A 25,338-nucleotide genomic window follows, 5' to 3' on the forward strand; every position below is an offset into this window, starting at 1 on the left:
GACAAATGTATACACTCCTGTAACCTCCATTTCATTAATTTTTTAAAAATGGATCCTACAAGCCCAGTTACCTGCCACACATGCACTTTGATTATATCATTTCTATCTGTGAGTTCTGTTTGGAATGCAGATAAAGAATGGGGATTCCTGAACTTCGGTGATTTTTTTTTTTAATGTAGTGATAAGCTTATTTTAATTTTTTCAGTTTAAGAGAAGGTACTTATGCCTAAAGTTTAAATTAGCAAGCTCTAAGGAAGAATTTTGGAAATGTTCCTCTCTCACTCATTGTTGATTGTAGCATAAACTTATGTGAAAGGAAAGAAGGCTCATTTTGGATTTGGCTTTGTTACAGTGAGTTAGGAGTTTGGTTACTTTTTATAGTTTTACCTATGGAAATCTTGAGATTTTTCTTGGCCTCAGAGATAAATTTCTCAGTCTCTTAAACTTTTGTGGGAAACCTTTGAAATTAGAACTATTTTTGAACAATACAATTGGAGGTTAAACTTCAAGGACTGGAGATACTCATTAGCCACTTACAGATAGACGTTTATTTTCCTTTAAATATTTTAAGGAATAAAAACAAGGGAATTCAGTGTTCCAAATGACCTTTTCTCTTAGCTTCCCCATCTCTCTTCCCCCGTAAACACTCCTCTGCACTTATGTCACTGAACAGTCAGATGACTCACTCGAGTGATTGACTTTGGGCCATCTTTAATGACGCTCACACATAAGTTAGGAATATGAAATATTTTACTGTGTATTAGAAAAGGGAATGCTGCCAAATCTACTACAAAGTCTGCAGGGCCCGAGTTCCCTGGGAGCAGAGCTGAATAATTTTTTTTGGCTTTCTCTCCGGAATCTGAGCCAAGTTTTACCCTTTATGAAATTTCATAGCCAAGTAACAGAAATCATATTTGTTTGACTAATCCTTTGAAAAGACATGGTGATCAGATATTCCACAGTTTGAACTTTAAAACACAGTTGTTTAGTCATTAAAATATCATGTATGGGAAGGTGTTTCCGTTATAAAAGCATTTGCATGACCTATTAAACGAAGTTCAGGGAAAAAAATCCCAGAAAATTTGAAAGAAAAAGAAGAATTTAGCATCCATAAGCCAATTACCCAGAGACAATCACCATTAACTTTTGTAAATTATTTTTTCTTTGCATAGATTTTGTGGACTTGTGTTTTGTTTGCTCTTAAATCTATAAAAGGGGGTACTGTTTTCAAACAACATTTACACTTTATTTCACATTCTTTGCAAAATATTTTCATAACCAGAGACCACATTTCATCAAATCTAAGAAGTCACTGGCTTAAGTCATATACTCTATATACCTCTAAGAAAGAAAGAAAAAAACCCTGCTAACTAGGATAAAGTCCCCTCAGTTGTAAGAATCACCTAAATTTCTGGGATATTAAGATGTTTTTTAAAATGTTACAAAGAAAAAAAAATAAAATGTTACAAAGATAACCCTTATTTTAGTTTAATTTTGTTAAGACAGATTGCCAGAAACAGAGTTACTACTAAATCAGAGGTTGTGAACATTTAAGGGTTCTGGATCCATATTGCTAAATTACTGTCCAAGTAATATTCCCATCAGCATGAGCCAGAGGAGGATGGGATCAAGGAGATGTACCAAGGAGAGGACTTCCATTGTTTTTCTGTTTTTAGAGCCGTGTAGTCAATTACATAGGAACTTGTGATATTGTTCTCTATTTCTTCTATATGCCCCATGTATTTTAATTAAAATACCCAAGGGAAAAGTCCTGCTAAAGCATTTTGATTAGCTTGATGGTGTCACAATCCATTTGTGAGCCAACTGCCATAGCCAGGGCAGTGGAAGGAACACTCTGACTATGCCTGGGTCATGTTCCCACCCTTTGGGGAGGGTGGGATGGGAAGTAGAGCAGACAGGTCTATCACCAGGAGAAACAGAGACCAAATAGCTACCAGAGATTTTTTCTTTTTTCTTTTACTTTTCTGATTCAGTTAATTTCTGCTTCTATTGCTATTATTTTCATCCTTCTTTTCTTGTAGATTTTTGTGGTGGTGGTTTCCTTTTTAACTTGAATTCTTACTTATTTTTATTCTCCTATGAATTAATTATAATTGTAGATTCGTAACCTCCCACATGTCCTACCAACAATATCAAGGCTTCCTTTCAAGAATTATTTCTGATTTTCAGCATTTATTTTGTTGAACTCTTGTGGGCTTGGTTTCATCTCATCTTTTTATAAAATTTTTAGTAAGCATGCACAATCTGTTCACACATAAATATGTTGGCTAGAGATTTAATTATGAGGCTATATAGACCTTCCCTTTCAGAACTCTGTAGGTTTTCTCTTTGTTCTGATGACATTTAGTTTTATGGAAGTTCAAAGGCAACTTGATTTTTATCCTTTGTTGTTGTTAAGGTCATTTTATAGGAATGAGCTTTGAGAGTATAATGTTTGTTTCTTTTAAAGCCACAAGACATTGAATTTGGGGTGTTACTATTAATCTCAACTGGAAGAGTTCTTTAAGTGACTAGTTTTAGATCTTTTTTCTGCTTAAGCTGTTACATCTTTGTTGCTTCAGCTTCATTTTTTAGATTTTTTTTTTCTTGTTGGCTTCCTCCCCCTCCCCATAATACCTGTTTTTATAGGATAACCTTTATCTTTCCCATATCTCTGTAATATACATATTACACATAGGTGCTCAGTAAATATTTTGAGTGAATAAATGTAGCCTGACTCATTTTTTACCTTTCAATTGTTCACAGTTTTCCATGGGGTCATTTCTACTCCATGCAGATTTGGATTACTGTGCTGTATTTGGGGTGTTACCTGTGTATGTGTGTATATGTATGTGTTTTTTATCTTTCATCTTTCATCTTGGCCAGCTTTTATTTTATTTTTTAAAGGTTTTATTTATTTATTCATGAGAGACACAGTAAGAGAGGCAAAGACACAGGCAGAGGGAGAAGCAGGCTCCATGCAGGGAGCCTGATGTGGGACTCGATCCCAGGACCCCAGGATCATGGCCTGAGCCAAAGGCAGACACTCAACCACTGAGCCACCCAGGGGTCCTGGCCAGCTTTTAGTTTAAGACCTTTTTTTGGAGGGGGAAGTCAGTTTTGTCTGTCTCCTACAGAGAATTAATTTTGGAAGCAACCTTTCCTAACTCCACAGGGCATTTCTCCTCTTTCTTGGGCTACTCTTTTTTTTTTTTTTTTTTTTTAAATAGAGCCTACATTATTTGTTGTTTATTCTGTTTGCTCACTCTTGAAAATGGAAAAATACAACAGGGCCAGTGTCAGTCCACGGATATTTGTTTGCTGCATGGCCCTCCGTCAGCACTATGCTCGAGGGCATGTTGATGTGCACAGCCTACATGGTTTTCAGTCCCTAAGAGGCATTCCTCTAGTGTCAGGCTGTTGGACTTATATGGCATCTTCTCCTGTCCCTTGCTTCCTGCTTTGCTGAAATATAATGTATATTCTAAAAACTCTGAGGTAGACTTTATGGGAAAATTACTACTACTCTTTTATCCCCAGAAGGCTCCATTTTCAGGACTCTGCCATTCCTTCTCTCTCTACCTTAAGTATTTTATCTTTGGCCATGATAAATAGTAGGAGTTAAAGATTTAGAATGGATATGGACCAGTGCTGACTCACCTGGAGCTCACTGTATACAGCTTAGCTAATTTCAAAGGGCGATGCTCTCTCTTTAAGAACCGTCTCTTACAATATGGAGGTTCCTCAAAAGAATTAAAAATAGAAGTATCATGTGATCCAGCAGCTCTGCTTCTGGATATTTATCAAAAGAAAACAAAAATAGTGATGTGAAAAGATATATGCACCTGCATGTTCACTGCAGCATTATTTCCCAAGAAATGGAAACAACCCAAATGCCAATCAGTAGATGAATGGATAACGAAAATGTGCTTGTATATGTATAATTCACTCATAAATACAATTAACCCATAAAAGAAAGGATGAAATATTGCCATTTGTCAATATGGATGGACCTTGAGGGCATTATGCTCAGTGAAATAAGTCAGAGAGGGCAGTCCGGGTGGCTCAGGGGTTGTGCGTCTGCCTCCAGCTCAGGGCGAGATTCCAGGATCCAGGGATCCAGTCCTGCGTCGGGCTCCCTGCTTGGAGCCTACTTCTCCCTCTGCCTGTCTCTCTCCTCTCTCTCTCTCTCTCTCTCTCATGAATAAATAAATAAAATCTTAAAAAAAAAAAGAAATGTCAGAGAAAGACAAATATTTGTATAAGCTTACTTATAAGTGGAATAAAAAAAAAAAAACTCATAGATACAGAGGTCAGATTGGTGGTTGCCAGAGGTATAGGGGTGGGGGTGGATAAAATGGGTGTGGGGGTGTCAAAAAGTTCAAAGTTCCAGTTATAAAAAATAAGTCATGGGGATGCAATAAATAAAATGAGATAACTAAACTACTATTAATATAAATATGAGATATCTAGATTTTCCCAAAGCATTTGGCAAATTTGTTTTTGTATTTCAGAAATGAAATGGAAAAATTCGTGTTAAGTGATATGACTAGGTGAATTCACAGTTAAATTTTTTTTAAAAAAGAACCTCCTCATTTTATAGATAGAACAAATGACCCCCAGACAAGGGTGATAGTTTCTCAATCATAGTGGATCAGTTAACAACTCAGAACCAGACAGGGGTTTTAAGTACCTTGTATTTTTTTTAGCAGGTAGTACTGAGTGCCAGTTGGCTCATTTTTTAAATGACCAGTAGAGTAAATGATGTGATTGGGGTGGATGCACATGCAAGCGACCAGCATGGTTGCCGAAGGAGTAGGAAGCCTAAGGGTAACCCTGAGTTTGAGGGTGATGAAGGAAGGTGTTCAGTCTGGGGGGTTGGGGTGGGGCTGGTTATGGTGTGAGGAAAACAGAATAGTTAGAAGAGTTTCATCGCAATTTATAGGGGATTGAGGCCTGGAAGTGAATAGTTTGAGATGTAGGTCTTGATTTCCCTTGTAACATGGACCCCAGAATTGAGTAATAATGATCCTATGAAATTTTAAAATATTATTAAACTAATTTTATGTTACAGTTATTATAGTAAATAAGTTCACTTAAAATGTGAAAATAACAAATTCAGAAAAGGAGTACTATATTGAAAAGACATTATACTGTGTGTCTTTCCTCTATTATATAATCCCATTACTCCTGAAATTTTTACTTTCTGTGTTTAATAGTAAGCTCCAAAAACCAAGGATTGTATTTTTCTTGTTCATGGCTCTATCCCAAGTATTTAGGAAGGTGCCCGTGCTTAGGACTTAACTCAGATTGTTCAATGAATAAGTGAATGAATAAATGAACAAATTAACAGGCAAATAAAAAGTTGGGAGACAGCAAATCAGAAATGGTGGCTAATACCATGTTAACATGGGAGTCCTGAAAACATTTGTAGTACTACCAGAATTAGCATTAGAATTAGCTCAATACATTGAGAACTGAGAGAGCAATAGGTAATGGACAAAAATCATGTCATCTCATATATATGATGCCATACTCTTATTTGTACTCTAATTTGATGTCAGGGAGCATTTAGTTGAAATTATCACAGTCGATTATCTTTTCCTTAGTGCAGTAGAACTACATGAAGAAATAGAACACAAAACATGTAGCCTTAAGAAAACAACTAAGTGTTCTAACTTTAAGTATTTAACCTTCAAAGAATAAACATATGTATTTTTTAAAAGACAAAAGGTGTAGGTGACTCAAGGAGACAGAAGTGTCTAGGACACTTAATTAAGACAATATCATGTCTCACTTACTATGCCTTTCTGTTTTGTGTAATAATCCATTCATTATATCACAGAACTTTCTGTAATAATAGCAGCTCAACAGTATAGAGTACTTTACTTATACAAGGCCCTGTGCAAGGTGCTCTGCTTACCTTTAATCCTCACAACCCATTTGTGATGTTATCATTTCCATTTACAGGTGAGAACACAGAGCCTTAAGAGGATCACATCCTGTTTACAAGATCATTCAGGGAGGAAGCAACAGTTGGCTTGCTCTGTCCGACTACCTAATGATTGTTTCGGTACCCACCCTATTACCATACTATATATGCTTTTAAATATGCCCCCAATTTCATTTATTTATGTGTAGGGCTGATTAATAAAGAAAAGTTCTAGGGAACCAGATTTGAGAAACAGGAATCTAGGGGAATTAGGAATTGAGAACTATAGCCATGGTTATGCCACTGATCTATTGCATCATTGTTAATAAGAAAAATATTAAGAAAAATGGAATTAACCCAAATGTCCATCAATAAGGTATTAGTAAATTATATAGTAATTTAATAAATTGCCACATAATAAAAATTATGTGATGTATCTATATAATAAAATACTATATAAAATTATTGTAGATCTAAACGTATACTCATTGAATGATATTCAAGATATTAAAACATGGGGAAAAGTTACAAAATACTGTTTACTATTCTATTTTTGTTTTAAAATATATTTATTTTTACATGTATGAAAAAATTCAGGAAGCACCTGGGAAGCTCAGTCAGTTAAGCATCTGCCTTCACCTCAGTTCATGATCTCGGGGTCTTGAGATCAAGACCCACATTGGGCTCCCTGCTCAGTGGGGAGCCTATTTCTCCCTCTCCCTCTGCAGCTCCCCCTGCTTGTACTCTCTCTCTCTCTGTTAAATTAATAAATAAAATATTTTTTTAAAAAAGGAAAAAATTCAGGAGGAACATATACCAAACTGATATATTTGTTATCTCTGAGCTGTTGGTTAATGGTAGACTTTGATTTATTGTATCATGTTTCTGTAATATTTGAAATATTTTTGCCAATAACTGTAAAATACATGAATATGCCTCTCCTAACTGGAGACTTCAATTATAATTTTCTCCCTAAATACTTACATTACAGTAGGGTAATGACAGCCATATTCAGCTTTCTCTGTTCTATGTAAATAGATGTTCTCAAAAACAAGAATTACTACTCCTTTCCCTCACTCTCCTTACCCTCCACCATGGTAGTCTTCATTTCTTCAGTGAGTATGGCCAGCTGAATATTTGAAGAGTAAATAAATAACATTCTAAGTAATTTTATATCTCAATTTTGTGATTGTCATGGGTAGCATTAAATATTGTCTTACCACGGTATGTGGATCCCAATCCCAATTTTGTTTTACATGTTTTATTTTATCTGTCACTGTCGTTGTTGTCATCAGCAGCAACGGCAGCATCACTCTCATTAGTTAATTTTTAAAAATCTAGTTTTAAATATCAACTTATTCTCTACTTCTTTTCCTGTTGGGGATTCTTTCCCTAATCTTTGTATTTGCATCATAGAAAAAGTTTTAAACTTCAAGTAAAAACTTGTAGGCAAAGGTTTTAAAATATCTATCTTAAAATATTTACATATATTTAAATTTGATGTGAAACTTGATGAAACTCATTTTAGTTTGATCAGTATTGATGTTTCAAATTACTGAATTAAGCTTATTGAAAACACCTAAGACATTTTGGTTTAACAGTTCAATTACGTTAAGAGTTGAATTAGTTGCAAACTGTATATATCCAGTATAGTCACACTGGAAAACAGATTGGAGGTTCCTCACAAAGGTAAAAATAGAACTACCCTCCAGCAATTGCACTACTGGTTATTAACCCAAAGAATACAAAACAACTAATTCAAAGGGATACATGCACCTAGATGTTTATAGCAACATTATCTACGATAGCCAAATTATGGAAGCAGTCTAAGTGATGTCCATTGATTGATGAATAGATAAAGATATTTTATATATAAATATATATAGTGTATTATATTATATATATATAAATATAGTGTACACAAACACAATGGAGTATTGTTCAGCTATAAAGAATGAGATCTTACCTTCTGCAATATGGATAGATCCAGACAGTATTATGCTAAGTGAAATAAGTCAGTCTGACAAAGACAAATACAAATACAGTATGATTTCACTCATATGTGGAATTTAAGAAACAATACAAATGAGCAAAGGAGAAAAAAAGAGAACGGGAGAGAGGCAAGCCAAGGAACAGATACTTTTTTTTTTTTTAAGACTTTATTTATTCATGAGAGACAGAGAGAGTCAGAGACACAGGCAGAGGGAGAAGCAGGCTCTTGCGGGGAGCCCGATGTGGGACTCGATCCCAGGACCCCAGGATCACACCCTGAGCCGAATGCAGACGCTCAGCCACTCAACCGCTAGAGCCACCCAGGCATCCCAAAGAAACAAATTCTTAACTATAGAGAACAAACTGATGGGTACCAGAGGGGTGGTGGATGTGAGAATGGGCGAAATAGGGTGCTTGTGAGGAGCACTGGGTGTTATATGGAAGTGTTGAGTCACTATATTGTACACTGGGAACTAACATTACACTGTATGTTAACTAACTGGAATTTAAATAAAAACTTCGGGAAAAATTTTAAGAAGTTAGATTCATGATTTTTATTTGCTTATTTGTTTTAGCATTCTATATTGGAAGAAGAGATTTCTATAGATGAAAAAAATGCCTTTGTTTAGTAAATCACACAAAAATCCAGCAGAAATTGTGAAAGTTCTGAAAGACAACTTGGCCATTTTGGAAAAGCAAGACAAGAAAACAGACAAGGTATGAACTAAAATGACAATATTATTATTTAAGTGCATATATTCCAAAACCAAAAACCCATGTAAAAACTTGATAAAGGATCCCAAATATGGTCTGTGATGTGCGCATGAGGTCCCAATAAATACATTTAAATTGATTTCAGGTTTTATTCAGCTGTTGAGCCTGTTGCCTTGAACTCTTGGTTCACTATCTTGAGCCTCTGATCAAACTTGGATCCCTCTAGACTACAGAGCTTAAAAATCTAAGGCGTTACACTGGTACATAATGTTATACTGACCTGAAGGATAGAACATTCTTATTTAAAGATCACCTGATGGTATCTACGATGGTACAACCTCATTATAACATTTTTTGAAGGTCCCACCAAACAGGCTTTCCTCATAGGTAAAATTTTTTTCCTAGTATTTTATTCCTTCAAAGGGATGTTGGATCCTTCATACTCAATTTCTCTCTAAAGTGACTGGTTAGTTTATGGCAAGACAAGAGATCTATAAAATAAATATTATTTAGTATCTTTCCATCCAAGTGTATAAATGATCTTGTATTCTTTAGTGAGGCAGAAATATATTTTTTGTCCTACATCTTATAAGAGATGTAGAATGTATTTTTAATTTTTGCATACTTACGATATTGAATTACAATTATACAATATTTGTATTGGCTCAATTAGAAAGAAGATATGACCTTCATAAAAGAGTAAATATAAATGGCAAAAGACAGAAAAAACCATAAAAAGATACTCATTTTCATTACTCAGGAACAGGCCAATTAAAACCACATACATTCATATTACACACCTGCTGTCTTGGCAAAAATGAAAACTATCTGGTGATGTTAAGTGTTGGCGAGGGTGGAGAGCAATGAGAACTTTCATCCATGGTGAAGGATAAAGCATACATTGTTGTCACTGCCTTAGAAACCAGCTAGTATCATCTGTCAAATATGAAGATGTGCCTGTGCCAAAACCCCGCAGTTCTCCTCGTAGGATTAACTCTAGAAACAGTCTTACACTAGTGTACCAGGATGCATGTACAAGAGTGTTCATACATTGATTGCTGTTCATAATGACCCCTCAATGGAGGCAACCCGAACGTCCATCAGAGGTAGCACTGATGAACTGTAGTCCAGCTATCAGTGGAATACTTGAGAGCAATGAAAATTAAAGCACTGCTGGCTGGGTGCAGCTGTCTGGATGGATCTCACATTTATAATACTGAGTGAAAGAAGCACCTCATAAAAGGGCACACGTGCTATTCCAAAAAGTTCAAAAACATCAGAGTTGAACTATATCATTTCAGGATGCAAACAGTTGAGAAAACTATAAAGCACAGTAAAGAAACGATTGTCCTAAAAAACATAAACATACTTCTAGTTTGGCAAGGTTGCATTCAGGTGACTTCAGGGTTTCTGAAAGTATTCTGTTCTTTACCTATGTAATGGTCACACAGATGTTCAGTTTGTAATTACTCTTAACCACATGTAATTTAAAGTACTCTTCTGTGGATAAATCTCACACTCAAAAGAAATTTGCAACCCTTAATTAATTAATGATTGTTTCAGTCAGATCGTAAGATGTAAGATGTATCTGGAAATTGTTTGTTTTTTTTTCAGTAGTGTCATGCTACTATGAATTCTTTTTATTTAATATGTCTTATTCTCTTTATTCCCATATTTAGTTATAATGATTACAGATCTATACTTGAAAGTAATAAAACTATATTTCTTTAAAAATATTCAGCAGATCAAATTGTAAACCTTTTGGCCTGTTCTCTTTTGCTCACCTGTATTAATTTTTTTTTTAATTTTTTTTTAATTTTTTTTTTAATTTATTTATGATAGTCACATAGAATGAGAGAGAGAGAGGCAGAGACACAGTCAGAGGGAGAAGCAGGCTCCATGCACCGGGAGCCCGACGTGGGACTCGATCCCGGGTCTCCAGGATCGCGCCCTGGGCCAAAGGCAGGCGCCAAACCGCTGCGCCACCCAGGGATCCCACCTGTATTAATTTTAAAAAGATTTATTGAGTAAATAAATATTGAGTAAGTAAATAAGATCACCTGATAGATAGTAAAATTGAGTAAGTAAATACCATAGAATTTGCCTCTTTAAAGTGCACAAGTCAGTGATTTTTAGTATTCTCACAAGGTTTTACCACCATCACCAGTATCTAATCCAAGAATATTTTCACCACCCCCAAAAGAAATTCTATAGCCGTTAGGAGTCATTCCTCATTGTCACCTCCCCAGGCCTTAGTACCCACTAATCTACTTTCTACTTCTGTGGATGTCCTTATTACTCTTTACAATATAAAGAAGTTTTTTGTTGTTGTTGTTTTTAAGTTTCATAGAGAGCAAAAAAAAGTAATGATCATGTGGGAGAGACAAGTAGATTAACAAAGTTTAGTGAGTTTTGATAATTTGATTGTGTGTTTGACAATTCAGTTTGATTACATAGTCCATTAAAAAATCAGTCATAGGAATTTGTTGAAAAACTTTAACAAATGCTTTTAATAAACAGTAGCTAACTGATAAGTCTTCAAAACATTTTGATTTTTTTTAAGATTTCATTTATTCATGAGAGAGAGAGAGAGAGAGGCAGAGACATAGGCAGAGGGAGAAGCAGGCTCCATGCAGGGAGCCTGACGTGAGACTCGATCCTGGAACTCCAGGACCATGCCCTGGGCAGAAGGCAGGCGCTAAACCGCTGAGCCATCCAGGGATCCCCTCATTTTGATTTTTAAGAGTAAAATTTATAATGACTAGATTAGTTAGACTATGTCTGAGTGTGTTTTAAAGAAAGAGTGTTTCAATTATGTTGACCAATAGAACGACTAGAGATTTTTTATATAAATAAATTTTTGCGACATTTTTCCAAAATAAGAAAAGCAATGTCGGCAAAACAGGTTTTTTTGTTTGCTTGTAACTGTACAGTGTTCCTTGTTCGTAAATAAGCAATCCATGAGGTGGGTTTTCTTTGTTTGTTTGTTTGTCTGTGGCTTGAAAATTTTCATTCCTCTTAACTGTGAGCCTATTTTCTGGTCACCAGGCTTCAGAGGAAGTGTCGAAATCCCTGCAAGCAATGAAAGAGATTCTATGTGGCACAAATGACAAGGAGCCCCCCACAGAAGCTGTGGCCCAGCTTGCACAAGAGCTCTACAATAGTGGGCTGCTGGTGACGCTCATTGCTGACCTACAGCTCATAGACTTCGAGGTAACCCATCTGTAAAAGGATGACACTTCTGTTCAAGCGTAGTGCTTATAATCATAAAGAGTTGACTTTGACTTCCTATTATTACTGTTCATATACTATATAAAGGCCCAGTATTTTTCTAAAAATTCTCAAATTTCCTTAATAAAGTAAGAAGAAATCTTATAGGTTAAATTTTCTGGAGCAAGGTTGGTGGCAATAAGAAGAGATAACATTGAGTGCTTACTCCATGTCGTACAGTTCCACGCACTCATCTCTGAGTTTCTTTCTTTGAACCACCTGTGTGATTGGTCCTATGTGATCAGCTTCATTTTATAGATATAGAACCTAAAGATCCAAGATATGAAGTAATTTGCACAGTCAAGTTACTCAGAGCCTAAGCTGGGATTCAAACTCAGTATCTCTCAGGCCTGTTCATTTAATTCAAATATTATACCAATGATTTCAGAAGTTTGTCAAATGCTAGCAATGTAGGATACTTACCTCATTTTGAAAGCAGTTATGCCCAATTTACCTGAATAATAAGTGAAGTAAATGAAACAAAAACTTAGAAACGTGGATGGTGAACAGGTGTAGGCATTTTATTAATCTGTGGTATATTTGAGAACAGTGGTTTTCCAGTAAACAGCATGTACATAAGGGAAGTTTGGCCATTGGCCATTTCAGCGATGGAAGTCTTGATTTTGATTTGTTTGTTGTTTCGTTACTACGGTCATACCAGGTGCTTGGGTTTTCATTGATTCTCAGAGATGCAAGAAAATGCAGATTTCTAAAACAGCTTTTAGTTTCATCACCAACAAAGTGAAAAGAAAACTAATTATGGTGATTACAGTGATTAGACCAAGATAAGGCCAGGGCTCTGGGGCATCTGTGGAAATACTAGCCCACAGCTCTTTGGACAGCTTAAATGGAGGAAGATTTGTGGCTGCCTCGAGCCAAGAACAAGGAATGCAGTGCAAGACCACTCTGGAGATGTGTAGCCAGGTGTGTTGGCTGGACACAGCACTGAGCGGAGGACCCCAGGTGGTCCAGACTTCAACTCATCCTTCCTCTCAGGCACACCTGTTTTTTTCTTTCTTTCCCTCTCTTACCTGTTTCTATCTTTGACAATTTCTACTCAATAATCTCTTTTCCAATTCTTTCCTCTTGCCTGGCTTGCTGACTCTCCCTCCCCATCTTACTCCTTACTTTTTAAACTGGCCGTATGCAGAATGGAGTGTAGTTTTATCCTTTCATCTGTGTATTTTCAAGTTTCTTTTATTTGGTTTCAAATGAGATATCATGAACCCTTGCAAGAGTTGTGCATAGTGGAAAAATATTTGGCATTAGAATTGTTCAGAGTCCCTGCTGTGCTATTTGATAGTCAGTAATGTAACCTCTTGGAGACTAACTTTTGTTCTCTCTAAAATAGGAAAAGTATGAACCTAACATCACTGTTTTAAATATTAAACTGGATTAAAAAACATGTATATATATATATATATATATATAGCTACGTAAGAAAAATAAATACATGTGCAGGCTATACACAAATGTCAGGTAGTATATTCTCATTTTCCTCCTTTTTTCAAACTAAAATGTAAACTGGTTTATTTTTGTTATTACCCTTGGGGTTTTTTTTGTTTGTTTATTACTTTAATTTTATATTTGGTTGGTCAGTAACCATAAATGGGGAAAATACTCCCTATTCTTGGATTACAGTCTTATATTTCTATAAATCTTCTTGTTTTGCACATTTCCCTTAAAGCAGAAATGTATTAAGCTATTATTATCATTAATTAATATATTAGCCTGAGTTGGTTTATGAGATTAGCCCAATTTTCAGTTGGATGCTAGAAGGAATATGACCAAGGATGGTTATGTTTTGAAGAGTGAGTCAGGAATGAGATGTCATCAGGCCCAGTGAACTAGGGAAGTCTTGAGCGGCCACAGAACAGTATAGGTTCAAAGTACTGCCCAAGAATTAGGGAGGTAGGAGTACATCAAGACAGACTTTGGGCACCTTACAACTTTACTTAACATTGGCTTAGATAACAAAAGAGGAACAATAGGAAATACTTGTGCAAGTTTCCCTTATTTTACACAGATACTGAAAGTAAATAAATTTAGAGAGTAAATTTACTTTAATAGTTATTTTTGAATTAAGACATTCAATTGCCAGGGCAGCCCAGATGGCTCAGTGGTTTAGCGCCGCCTTCAACCCAGGGCGTGATCCTGGAGACGTGGGATCGAGTCCCACGTCAGGCTTCCTGTGTGGAGCGTGCTCCTCCCTCTGCCTGTGTCTCTGCCTTTCTCTCTCTGTGTGTTTCTCATGAATAAATAAATAAATAAATATTTTAAAAAAGACATTCAATTGCCTAAAAGTTGACTTATATGTTATTAAGTAAACTTTTACTCTCTGGAATTCTCAGGGAAAGAACTTTCTGAATATTTTCATTTTCCATGTAACTGAAGATTAATTCTTCAAAAGTAGAAAGTCAAATAAATTACTTTTGTGGATTACTTTCCATTTTCTCTATAAAATGCGTTCTATACGTGTCCCTCTCCAAAATAATATTCTGGATATAATTTTTTACCGTTGACTCAAAACTATCAATATGAAGATGTTATTTTGGTAATAAAAAAAGCAGACAGTTCTTTCTGTTTTTGACCTTATTGAAGTACAATTGATCAGACAATTCTTGACTTTGTTCATTGATCTAACATGATGCCTAGAACATAGTTATAAGTGAATGTGATATTCATTAGATGCAACTGTCCTTCTCAAGCCCCTAAAAAGTAGACACTTATAAATACTTCTTAGTTGAATGAATAAATGAAAAGCAGTTAAAATTGAGCACAACTCTGTTCCCCTGGCTACATACAGTATTTTCAGAAACGAGGCAGTATTATTAGCCTCCTTGTAGAAATGGGCTGTGTATCTCTGTGGACTGGAGGACCTAATGGTTAGCCTGCTAATAGCAACTTTCCATCTCAAGCCTAAAGTATCCATGGAAGCTATGACAACCTGATAAAATTCATCCGAATTTTAAAACTCAGTCTAATCACACGGAACTCTGCCCTCCTTGTGTCTTGGTTCATAGGTAGAACTGGTTACAGCCCCCTCTGGATTGAAATTATCTTGAATACTAGGATCCACTTTCCCACATCTAGTGCCATGTACATTGGTTGGTTGAGTGAATGAATGAATGAATGAGAATGAGAGATTGAAGCAGAAGTAAGGAAATTAGACCAAAAGAAAGTATTCTGAGCACAGCAGTAAGCCACTTTTCTTGAGGAATTAGTAAATTGTGTACAGATAGTTCAAGAGTGACAATAATCATTTTGTAAGTGAATAGGCTCTCCTGGGGGTTTGTTGGAAAGTACAAGAGTCATTTGACTGTAAAATTTCTGGTATGTGTTTATAACAGGAAGAAAAGAAAATATTATTTAGGGATGGGCTGTAGCTTTTGCTGGATAACCTAAAAGGATGGAGAATTCCTTACAGAGAAAAATTGATTTTTGTTTAGAGGACACCTAGATGGGATTTTTGTTAGTTGTAGGTTAGGTCTCTAGGCAGTGTCTGGAAGGAAAAGAATGAAAGAGAAGAGCTTAGATTCCCTTTGCAGAATAAAGTAACAGAAATTTGAGAGATGTCCTCTCCTTGACTAAGATTGGTAGGAGTAGGAAATAGAAGAGAAGTAGGAAAAAGTTTGGGGGTGAGGGAAAGACTCCAGAACCATGATAGAGGATGGGGTTTAAGGAGAAAGATGATCAGGAATGCTGAAAACCCGGGGCACCTGGTTGGCTCAGTTGGTTGAGCGTCCGACTTTTGATTTCGTCTCAGATCATGATCTCAAGGTCCTGGAAGGGAGTCTACTTGTCCCCCTCTTCCGCTGCCCTTCCCCCTGCTCACACTGGCTCTCCCTCTCTCTCTTAAATGAATAAATAAATCTTCTCTAAAAAAAAAAAAGAGAGAGAGAAACCACTGATAAGCCTTTAATAATAGCAATTCATAGGATTCGAGATTGTTTCTGCACTCTACTATAATTACCCTTTGTTACCCTTAAACCTTTGATAAAAGAACTAAGTACTAATAGTATATGTTGCGTGAAGGAATAGGGGCAGTTTTCTAGACTTGGGGTAAACAGTGTTGAGGAAATAACTAGTTTTAGGAGGCAAGACCATCAACAGGCTTGAGAGGAGCTTGGAGCAGGGGTTTATCCAGAGTGGACAGCGGTGATGGTGGCCATGGCAGTGGCTTTTTTGGGTAGCAGGGACTGCTTTGGGAACCTATACGACAAGCCCATTTCTCCTTCAGGAACCCAGAGCAAAGTGGCCCATCGGGATGCAGAAAGTGCTAGAGGATCCTACTGTTATGTGACTACGGGCTAGTTAGGAGGGAGATCTTGGAGTTAAAATGGTTTAAAAAAGAAAATCTCATTCCTTTATAGCCATAAAATTTTAACCTAATCCTTTAAACCTTAATATTGCTGATAAAAAAGAACCACTTCTGCATATTATTATGAAGTTAAAAAAAAAAAGACTTGTGGCTGAGATTGCAAGTCTTCAGATTTTATGGGCTCAGGATCAAACTCAGAGCTGTGTTTTTTGAGGTTTGGCCACTATTCAAGACACAGCTTCAGACTCTTGATGTTTTGAAACACAATGTGATAAGAGATCAAAGGATGAAATTTATTGATGCATTCATTTTAAGGGCAGGTGTGCTTTGTGCTTTGCAAAACGAGGGTGGATGCAAAGTCATCTGTTCAGGCTGAATTAGAAAGCAGTTCAGAGAAGCAAAAAACTTTCTGCTGTGATCATTTAATGCCTAATGATGATTTCTTGCTACTTAAAAAAAAAAAAAGTCAGCAAAATTAGTGCTCCAGTATCAGTTTCTCATGTGCCCATATTATAGCCCTAAATTTTTTGAAAATTTCTGTCCCTTTTAAAAAATCCTTTTCAGTTCCTTGGCCCTCTTTAAAGTGGTTCTTCATCTTTGGTTTTATTACTGTAAAAGTGAAAAATCATAAAGCCATAAGACATAAGCTCTGACTGTATTCCACTCATTTCACAATTTGAAATGCTGACTGTGTGTAGGGCACTGATTCTAGTTGGTTTTGAGTCTTATTTGGTTGTTCATATACTTTGTACCCATCATTAGACAAATTAAGTTACAGAATTTTATTTTAAAGATTTATTTATTTATTCATGAGAGACACAGAGACAGAGAGGCAGAGACACAGGCAGAGGGAGAAGCGGGCTCCCTGCGGGGAGCCTGATGTGGGACTCGATCCTGGGTCTCCAGGATCACATCCCGAGGCGAAGGCACTCAATCGCTGAGCTACCCAGGCATCCCAGAATTTACAATTATAGATGAGGAAATACTGTATCATATTATTTTTTAAAATTTATTTTTATTTATGATAGAGAGAGAGAGAGAGAGACAGGCAGAGGGAGAAGCAGGCTCCATGCAGGGAGCCCGACGTGGGACTCGATCCCAGGACTCCAGGATCACGCCCTGGGCCAAAGGCAGGCGCGAAACCGCTGAGCCACCCAGGGATCCCCTACTGTATCATATTAAACGAAATTTTATGTACTCATTACCCTCTTAAACTAATGAATATAAACTTTAGAGACATTTATCCTATAAAGATACATAATTTATGGATGATTGAAATGGTATTTGGCATCAGGCTCTTAATCAGAAATGTAACGTGTTAATTGGTTGTAGTCCCTCTATAAAAATGAAGACTATGACCATTTTATTTATTTATTTATTTATTATTTATTTATTTATTTATTTATTTATTTTACAATGACCATTTTAGTTTGACCCCACCATACTTTTTAAGGAATGTAACCTGCCGTAAGGATAAAGACTCCTCACACCATGTAGAATGTACAAAATATTTTATCCCCTCTACTTTCTGAGGAGTGGTCCCCTCTTCCCCATTCACATGGTTACAGTGGCAGCAAGATTTTTGTGCAGCATGACACCCTGGCCAGCTGATTGGTCTAGTAATGGACAGCTGATCAAAGCAGGGCCAGAGTATTCTGCAGGATTCTGGAACTGAAACTGGGATAGAACCTCACCTCTGGGGCAGCCTGGGTGGCTCAGGGGTTTAGCACCGCCTTCAACCCAGGGCATGATCCTGAAGACCCTCGATCGAGTCCCAAGTCGGGCTCCCTGCATGAGGCCTGCTTCTCCCTCCGCCTGTGTCTCTGCCCCGCCCCCCAGGTCTCTCATGAATTCATGAATAAATAAATAAAATCTTAAAAAAAAAAAAAAAAGAAGAACCTCACCTGTAACTAGGAACTAACACTATTCCATGTAATTTCTGCATCAGTGGTCAGGTTTCCTGCCATGGAAACTACAAACATAGAGGAAGCCTGCCTACAGGAAAGACAGAAGAATGAAGATGGGGGGTCGGGGGGGAGATAGGGAGGGCCAGGGCTTTGGAAGGAGCTCTGTGTTGGAACTCTTGTAACGTGTAAATATAATTATACTGAAAACAATTTGAGAGCAACTAATTCTGAGCTGGCCTGTGCTTGGGTTCTCTGGAATGTTCCCAGTATCTGTAAATTGGTTTAGTTTGAGTTTTGGTCCCCTGCAAAAGCACTTATCCAGACGATGAAACCTCCCCACCCCAAACCCCTAGCAGGTGGCTCTGCCTGTCTAGTTGTGCTACTGAAATTCCAGCACACACATTTGCCTTCCCCGCCTTAGCTCTCCCTGCCCCTGTGCCCAAGCCAACACATACAGGAGCAGAAGAGAGAGCGGAGAGCGGAAGAGAGAGGTCCATGACTTCGATGGCTACAATTATGTTTCATTTTTTTTTAATTAAGGTGTCATTTGCAAATAGCAACATTCTCTCCTTTTATTTCTTTTTAAAGATTTTATTTACTTATTCATGAGAGACACAGAGAGAGGCAGAGACACAGGCAGAGGGAGAAGCAGACTCAAGGCAGGGAGCCTGACGTGGGACTTGATCCCGGGTCCCCAGGATCACATCTTGGGCTGAAGGCGGTGCTAAACCGCTGAGCCACCTGGGCTGCCCCTGTATCGTGATTTTAATGTGTATTCTCTTAATGACTGATGATGTTGAGCATCTTTTCATGTGTTTATTTGCTATCATCTCTCTTCTTTTGTGAACTGTCTTTATAGACTGTCTTTATAGATCTTTTGGCTTCTTTTTATTTGGTGGTTGAATTTTGAGAATTCTTTATATATTGTTTATACATGTCAAAGGCTGCAATTTTAAAATAACCGTTTTCTTTTGCAATGCTGCTCTCTGTCACTCCTTTATTTGCCTTCTCACTTCTATTATTGTGAAGGATGCTCTTTATCAGCATCTACTTCTTTTTTTTTAGTATTTTATTTATTCATTCATGAAAGACAGAGAGAGAGAGAGAGAGAGAGAGAGAGAGAGAGAGAGAGGCAGAGACACAGGCAGAGGGAGAAGCAGGCTCCATGCAGGGAGCCTGACATGGGACTCGATCCCGGGTCTCCAGAATCACGCCCCAGGCCGAAGGCAGGCGCCAAACCGCTGAGCCACCCAGGGATTCCCATCAGCAGCTACTTCTAATTGCTGTGCCTGCTGTTCATTGCTTCCTTCTTCTCTCTTTTTCTCTTTCTTTTTTTAATTCCAGTTGATACCTCCATATGTATCATTCATTCTGCAGATAATCGTTGACTATCTCATGCCAGGGCTGACCTTTTCGAGTTTGTCGGCTTAATGCAAGTGCTGCCTCAGGTTTGGCATCTGTTCAGTTACATTATATATAATCTTAGAATTACTGGCTAATTTCAGACATTTTGGGTCATTTCTAGATATGGCTTCAATATCATCAAAGATTTCTTTTTTTTTTTTTTTTCTGGCAACTTCTAGATGCAGAACTTGAAATCTAGCAGTCGGAGGGTTGCTGAAGACTGGTTTTGAAATAGCTAAGGTTTTACTCTAGTTAGTTATAGCATGGTGAATGGACATCTGCGACGGTTCTGTATTATGGCAGGACCATCATTAATCATCTGGTACCTGTTTAAGTTTTCTCTAATCCTTTCCTTTGATTTGAGAAACTGTTCCTGGTATCAGAGCTTGTTTTTGTTATCCGTGGGGGGCTTCCTTTGCCTTTGCACATTATTTGCTAATGAACCAGAAGAATGTTTTCCTCTGTGTAAAAGTTGGATAGAGTTCTGTGGAACTTCGTTTCTCCTGCTCACAGGAATGCCGTATGGAAATGTCCTTGTGGCATTTCACTGGGAAGTATGAAAAACATGCTCTCATGACTTTTCAAAGGGGATTGATATTGTGCAGGATTACTGTGGAGTCTAGAAAAGTGTGAACAAAGCAGATGACTTCTTTCATTTTAAATTTTATTTATATTTACAGCTTATACCCCTTATACAAGTATATCGTTTAACATCTGGGAAATGAAACTCATCTAGTATGAAGCAGTATGAACATTTTCAGTATTTCAAAATTATGAGAGCAACTGATCCTAAAGCATCCTTTTAAAATGAAGACTCAGCTCCTAATTTTCTGTTAAAATTTGGATTTTGTATAGTGTGTTTTTCTTAAAGGAAGATAAAATTTGCTTTCCTGTGTGTCTTTTTTTTTTTTAAATCTGTCTCCCCCTTTTTAAAACTCTTCTTTCTTCTTCCCTGGCTCCCTTTCCTTTCTTTCTTCTTAATTCTTTTCTCTCTTTCTCCCTTATTTTTAGCCTTCTCTGTTTCTCTCCATGGAATAAACTGAAAGCAAAGGCTAGCCAGAGATTTTTCTTCTAGGTAATCGTTACTAACATTTTGATGTCCTTATTTCTGCCCATTACATATACCATAATTTATGTAACCATGCCTAATTCTGAACATACTATTTTTAACTCTTTATTATCACCACTATGATAAAGATTTCTTTGCTGGCTAAGTGTCTGACTCTTGATTTTGGCTCAGATCATGATCTCAAGGTTGTGAGATCAAGACCTACATCAGGTTCCGTGCTGGATGTGGAACCTGCTTAGGATTCTCTCTCTCCTCCTTCTGCCCCTCTCCTCATCCTACCCCACCCTCACCCCTCACATGCATACACGGGCATTTGTTCTCTCTCTCTAAAAAAAGTCTCTGCACCTGAAACTTTTCTTCTGTATTTAAGATTGTTATTTAGGATTATTTTCTTAGACTAGATTTCCCAATTTGAGATTCTAGGACATTGGTCAGGTATTGTTAAATTGTTTTATATCCTTACCAGCAATATATGAGAACTGGCATTGACTTTTACCATTTAAAAAATTCTGGGACTCTGGACATAGGTGGTAACATAGGAGGCTCCTGAATTTCCCTCCTCCTGTGGATGAACAGAATGTACAGTTACACACGCAGGAATTCCCTCTAAGAGAAATCTAGAAATTAGCTGATTTACTCCTACTCATCGGGCAATTGAGAAAATACCCACATGAAAATGGGGAGGAAAGGCTGAGACACACTCTGGCCTTAAACCCCAGCCCCTGGCATAGCACCGTACAGTCGGAGGGGGGAACCCCAACGCCCAGCTTCTCTTTGAGGAGCAGAGGGTTTGGACTGTGCCTCTAGTGCCCCAGCTTTTAAGGCTGTCAGTTGAGGGATGGTCCCCTAAATCACCTATGCATGAAAGCTAACAGGGCTTGCATTCATGAGCCCCACGGGACTAGAGCAAACAAAGGAGCAGTTGTTCATGGGTGTAAGAGCACTTGTTGCAACCATCCCCACCTCTCCCAGACTAGCACAGAGGAAGCGCGACAAAAACACGCATCTCCCAGTCTGTCTCTGGAAGGGGTTTGATCGTGCTTTACAGCTGCCCTGTGAGGTTCTGGCTTTTAATTCGCATGCAACTGCTTGCTGGCTATCATTTCCCCAAGGGCCCTGAAGAGCTAGTGGGCACTTGCCCTGCTTTCTTCTTCCAACTTGCTCCAACAGGACAACCAATAAATAATACAGAGAGATCTCATGTAACTTGCCCAGTTTCCCTGACGGCAATAGCTTGCAAAACCATAGCGCAGTGGCATGACCAGGATATTGGTATTGATAAAATCAAGATTTAGAAAATTTCCATCACCACAAAGATGCCTCCCCTTGCCCTTCTATAGCCAGTCACCTCCCTTACCCCATCCTCGACTTCTAGCAACCACTAATCAGTTCTCCATTCTGTAATCTGAATATAAATGGAACCATGTACTGTGTAATCTTTTCAATTTTTTTATTTGAGCTGATATACAAGGATGCATTAGTTTCAAGTGTACAGCGCAGTGATTCTGTAAGTTCATATATTATATGCTCACTGCAAGTGTAGCTACCGTCCGTTTCCCATACATCACTATTATGACATCATTGACGATATTCATTATGCTGTTTGACTAATTTATTCCATAAGTAGAAGCCTGTATCTCCTCGTCCCTTTCACCCATTTTACCCAACCCCCCGCTACACACACACACACACACACACACACACACTTTTCTCCCCTCTGGCAACTGTCGGTTTGTTCTCTGTATTTATAGGTCAAATTCTGCATTTTATTTGCTTATTCATTTGTGGGTTGTTGTTTTTTTTAAGATTCCACACATGAGTAAAATCATGCGGTGTATTTGTCTTTCTCAGTCTGACTTATTTCACTTAGCCTAATACTCATTCTGTTCATCCACATCTCAAATGGCACATCTTCTCCTTTTTACGGCTGTGTAATATTTGTTGCAGGAATATACGACATCTTCCTTGTCCATTTGTCGATGGACACTTAGGTTGTGGAACCTTTTGTTGCTGGCATTTTCATTCAGCATAATTCCTTAAGACTCATCCAAGTTGTTGCATGTATCAAGGTTCATTCCTTTTTATTGCTGAGTCCCTGGTATGTGTATATAGTGCAGTTTGTTTAACCATTTACCCGTGCAAGGATTTCCATGTTGTTTCCTGCTTTTGGTTATTTACGAATAAAGCCACTTGGCACTATGGCCAAGTTTCATTTCTCTGCGATGAATAACAGGAGTGCAACTTGCTAGTATAGTAGTTGCATGTTAAGTTTTTGTTTTATTTTATTTTTTAAAAGATTTATGTATTTACTTCACTGGGGGGGGGGGGAGGGAGCGTAGTGGGAGGGGCAGAAGGAAAGAATCCTCCAGCAGGTTTCACCCCAAAGCAGAGGTCCCCTCAGGACCTAATCCCAGGCCTCCAAGGTCGTGACCTGAGCCAAAACAAGGAGTCAGACGCTCAGTTGAGTGAGCCACCCAGCTGCCCCACATGTTAAGTTTTTAAAGAAATTGCTAAATAGTTTCCCAGACTGACTGTATATGTTTGATCTCACAATATACAAGAGTAGTTTCTTTGCTTTTTTGTCAGCATCTGGTGTTGTCACTATTTAGCCCTTTGATAAGTATGTGTATTAATATCTCCTGGTCATCTAATTTGCATTTCCCAAATGGCTAATTATGTTGAACATCTTTTATGTGCTTGTAGCCATCTGTAGATCCTCTTTGGTGAAATATCTCTTCGTGTCTTTTGCCCATTTTTTGATTAGTTACTATTTCCTACTACTAAGTTTGGAAGCTTCTTTACATAGTCTAGACACTAGTTTTTTTGTCACATATATAGTTTGAAGTATTTTTCTCCCTGTCTATAGCTTGCCTTTTCATCCTTGTTAACCAGATCTTTTCTAAAACAAAAGTGCTGAATTTTGTTGAAGACCAATTTATTAGTTTCTGTTTTCTAGGTTGTGTTTTTATGTCAGATTTAAGAACTATTTGCCCAACTCTAGATCCTGAGGACTTTTCTCTATTTTTTTCTACAAGTTTTATAGTTTTATGTTTTATGTTTAAGTCTGTGATCCATTTCAAGCCAATGTTTGATAAAGTGAATCCTTTAAGACTATTCCATCCTTGCAGATATCCTTTAAGAATGTTTTTTGTACATATTGATTAGTGTTCTTAGTACTTAGTCCATATTTTGTATGAGTAGTAGCTTTAAGATTAATTAGGGCAGCCCAAGTGGCTCAGAGGTTTGGCGCCTGCCTTCAGCCCAGAGCGTGATCCTGGAGACCCAGGATCGAGTCCCACATCTGGCTCCATGTATGGAGCCTGCTTCTCCCTCTGTCTGTGTCTCTGTCTCTTCATGAATGAATAAACAAAATCTTAAAAAAAAAAAAAGATTGAGTAATTAATTGAATAATGTTAGTGTCTTCTTTTCATTTTGAGCCTTGTTCTCTTGATGGTAAGAAAGTGCCACACTCATGATGTGATGAGCACTGGGTGTTAGATGCAACTGATAAATTACTGAACCCTACATCTGAAACTAATGGTGTACTATATGTTGGCCAACTGATGTAAATAAAATAAATAAATAAAATTTTTTTAAAAAAACCAAAAAAATTTTAAAGTGCCACATTAACATATACATGAGATTCAGTGTTCCGGGTTTGTGATAAAGAGTTTATGGAAAAAAAAAAAAAGAAAAAAAAAGAGTTTATGGGATGACCACTCCTCTAACATGATAAATCAGTCCAATAAATATTGAATGCCCACTATATCTGGGCCCTACTATGGCCATTAAAATATGGCTTCTCCTTGGGAGCTAACAGTGTGATGAGGGAGTTAGAGACAAAATTCATTCATTTCAGTGTACCGTTCAGTGTTGGAATCAGTTTAGTATGATGGCTAAGAACTCAGGCTCTGGATTCCATCAGTTTTCGATGGAGTCCTGGCTTCTTGGCTATCCCACATGGATAAGGTCACCTCGCTTGTCCTTACTTTCCTTACTTACAGTATGGACATTATAAGGTTGTTATGAGGATTGGAAAATACATGTAAAGTTCTTAGTGTAAAGTGCCTGGCACAGAGTGAGTACTTTTATTAAATGTTAGCTGCAATGACCGAGGTAGAGATGAAGGTAGGAGTAGACAGGGAAGCAGGGGTACTGGTCTATGTGGGCCAAGGTGTTTTGGTCACATAGAGAGAGGGGCAGTTATCCTAGAGGTGAATACTTCTGAACTGAACCTGCAGGATTGAAAGAGGACGTCAGCTACCTCCATTTTGGCCTGTCAGTGCCTTAGAATTGATTAAGTTCTTTCCAGTTTATCTCTTAGCTCAGGCCAAACACCCCTGCAAGCAAAGCATCCCGTGATGGGAACCAGAACTGCCCCCTCGAGCAAAAAGGTGTGCCCTGGCGTCAGCAAGACCCCACGTGATGGGCCCCAAGACAATGATCTTTACTGCTTACTTACATATACCCACCAGACTTTGTCCCACATTTTCCTTATATAAACCTAGAAGTATTTTCAGCACTTTGGAGATAGTCTTTGAGACACTAGTCTGCCGTCTTCTTGGTGTTGGCCTTGCCGAAATAAATTCCTTTCTTGTTACACCACCACTCTCTGCCTTTGGATTTTGTCAGCAGTGAGTGGCTGAACCTAGTGTGTTAGGGAACCCTGGAGCCGGGGGGCCCTTGCACCCCTGCAACCCCAGTTACAGGATGACTAAGATTTAGCCAG

The 25,338-nt window shown here is 37.8% G+C and overlaps 1 protein-coding gene across 6 annotated transcripts in view; it reads left to right on the top strand.

The window, feature by feature from the left end:
- The window catches only part of CAB39L (calcium binding protein 39 like), a 104,769-nt gene that overhangs the window by 37,892 nt on the left and 41,539 nt on the right, over positions 1-25,338 (top strand). For 3 of the 6 annotated variants that reach the window (XM_055335783.1, XM_055335784.1, XM_055335782.1), the window contains 3 exons: positions 5,971-6,073; positions 8,500-8,641; positions 11,687-11,851. In XM_055335783.1, coding sequence (XP_055191758.1) covers positions 8,531-8,641; positions 11,687-11,851 — 276 coding nt within the window. In that variant the 5' untranslated portion in view covers positions 5,971-6,073; positions 8,500-8,530. The remainder of the gene's footprint in view (positions 1-5,970; positions 6,074-8,499; positions 8,642-11,686; positions 11,852-25,338) is intronic. The other 3 variants (XM_055335785.1, XM_055335781.1, XM_055335780.1) reach the window with 1 other exon arrangement.

Source organism: Nyctereutes procyonoides, unplaced genomic scaffold (assembly GCF_905146905.1).
Source record: "Nyctereutes procyonoides isolate TBG_1078 unplaced genomic scaffold, NYPRO_anot_genome, whole genome shotgun sequence".
NCBI classification, from domain to species: domain Eukaryota; kingdom Metazoa; phylum Chordata; class Mammalia; order Carnivora; family Canidae; genus Nyctereutes; species Nyctereutes procyonoides.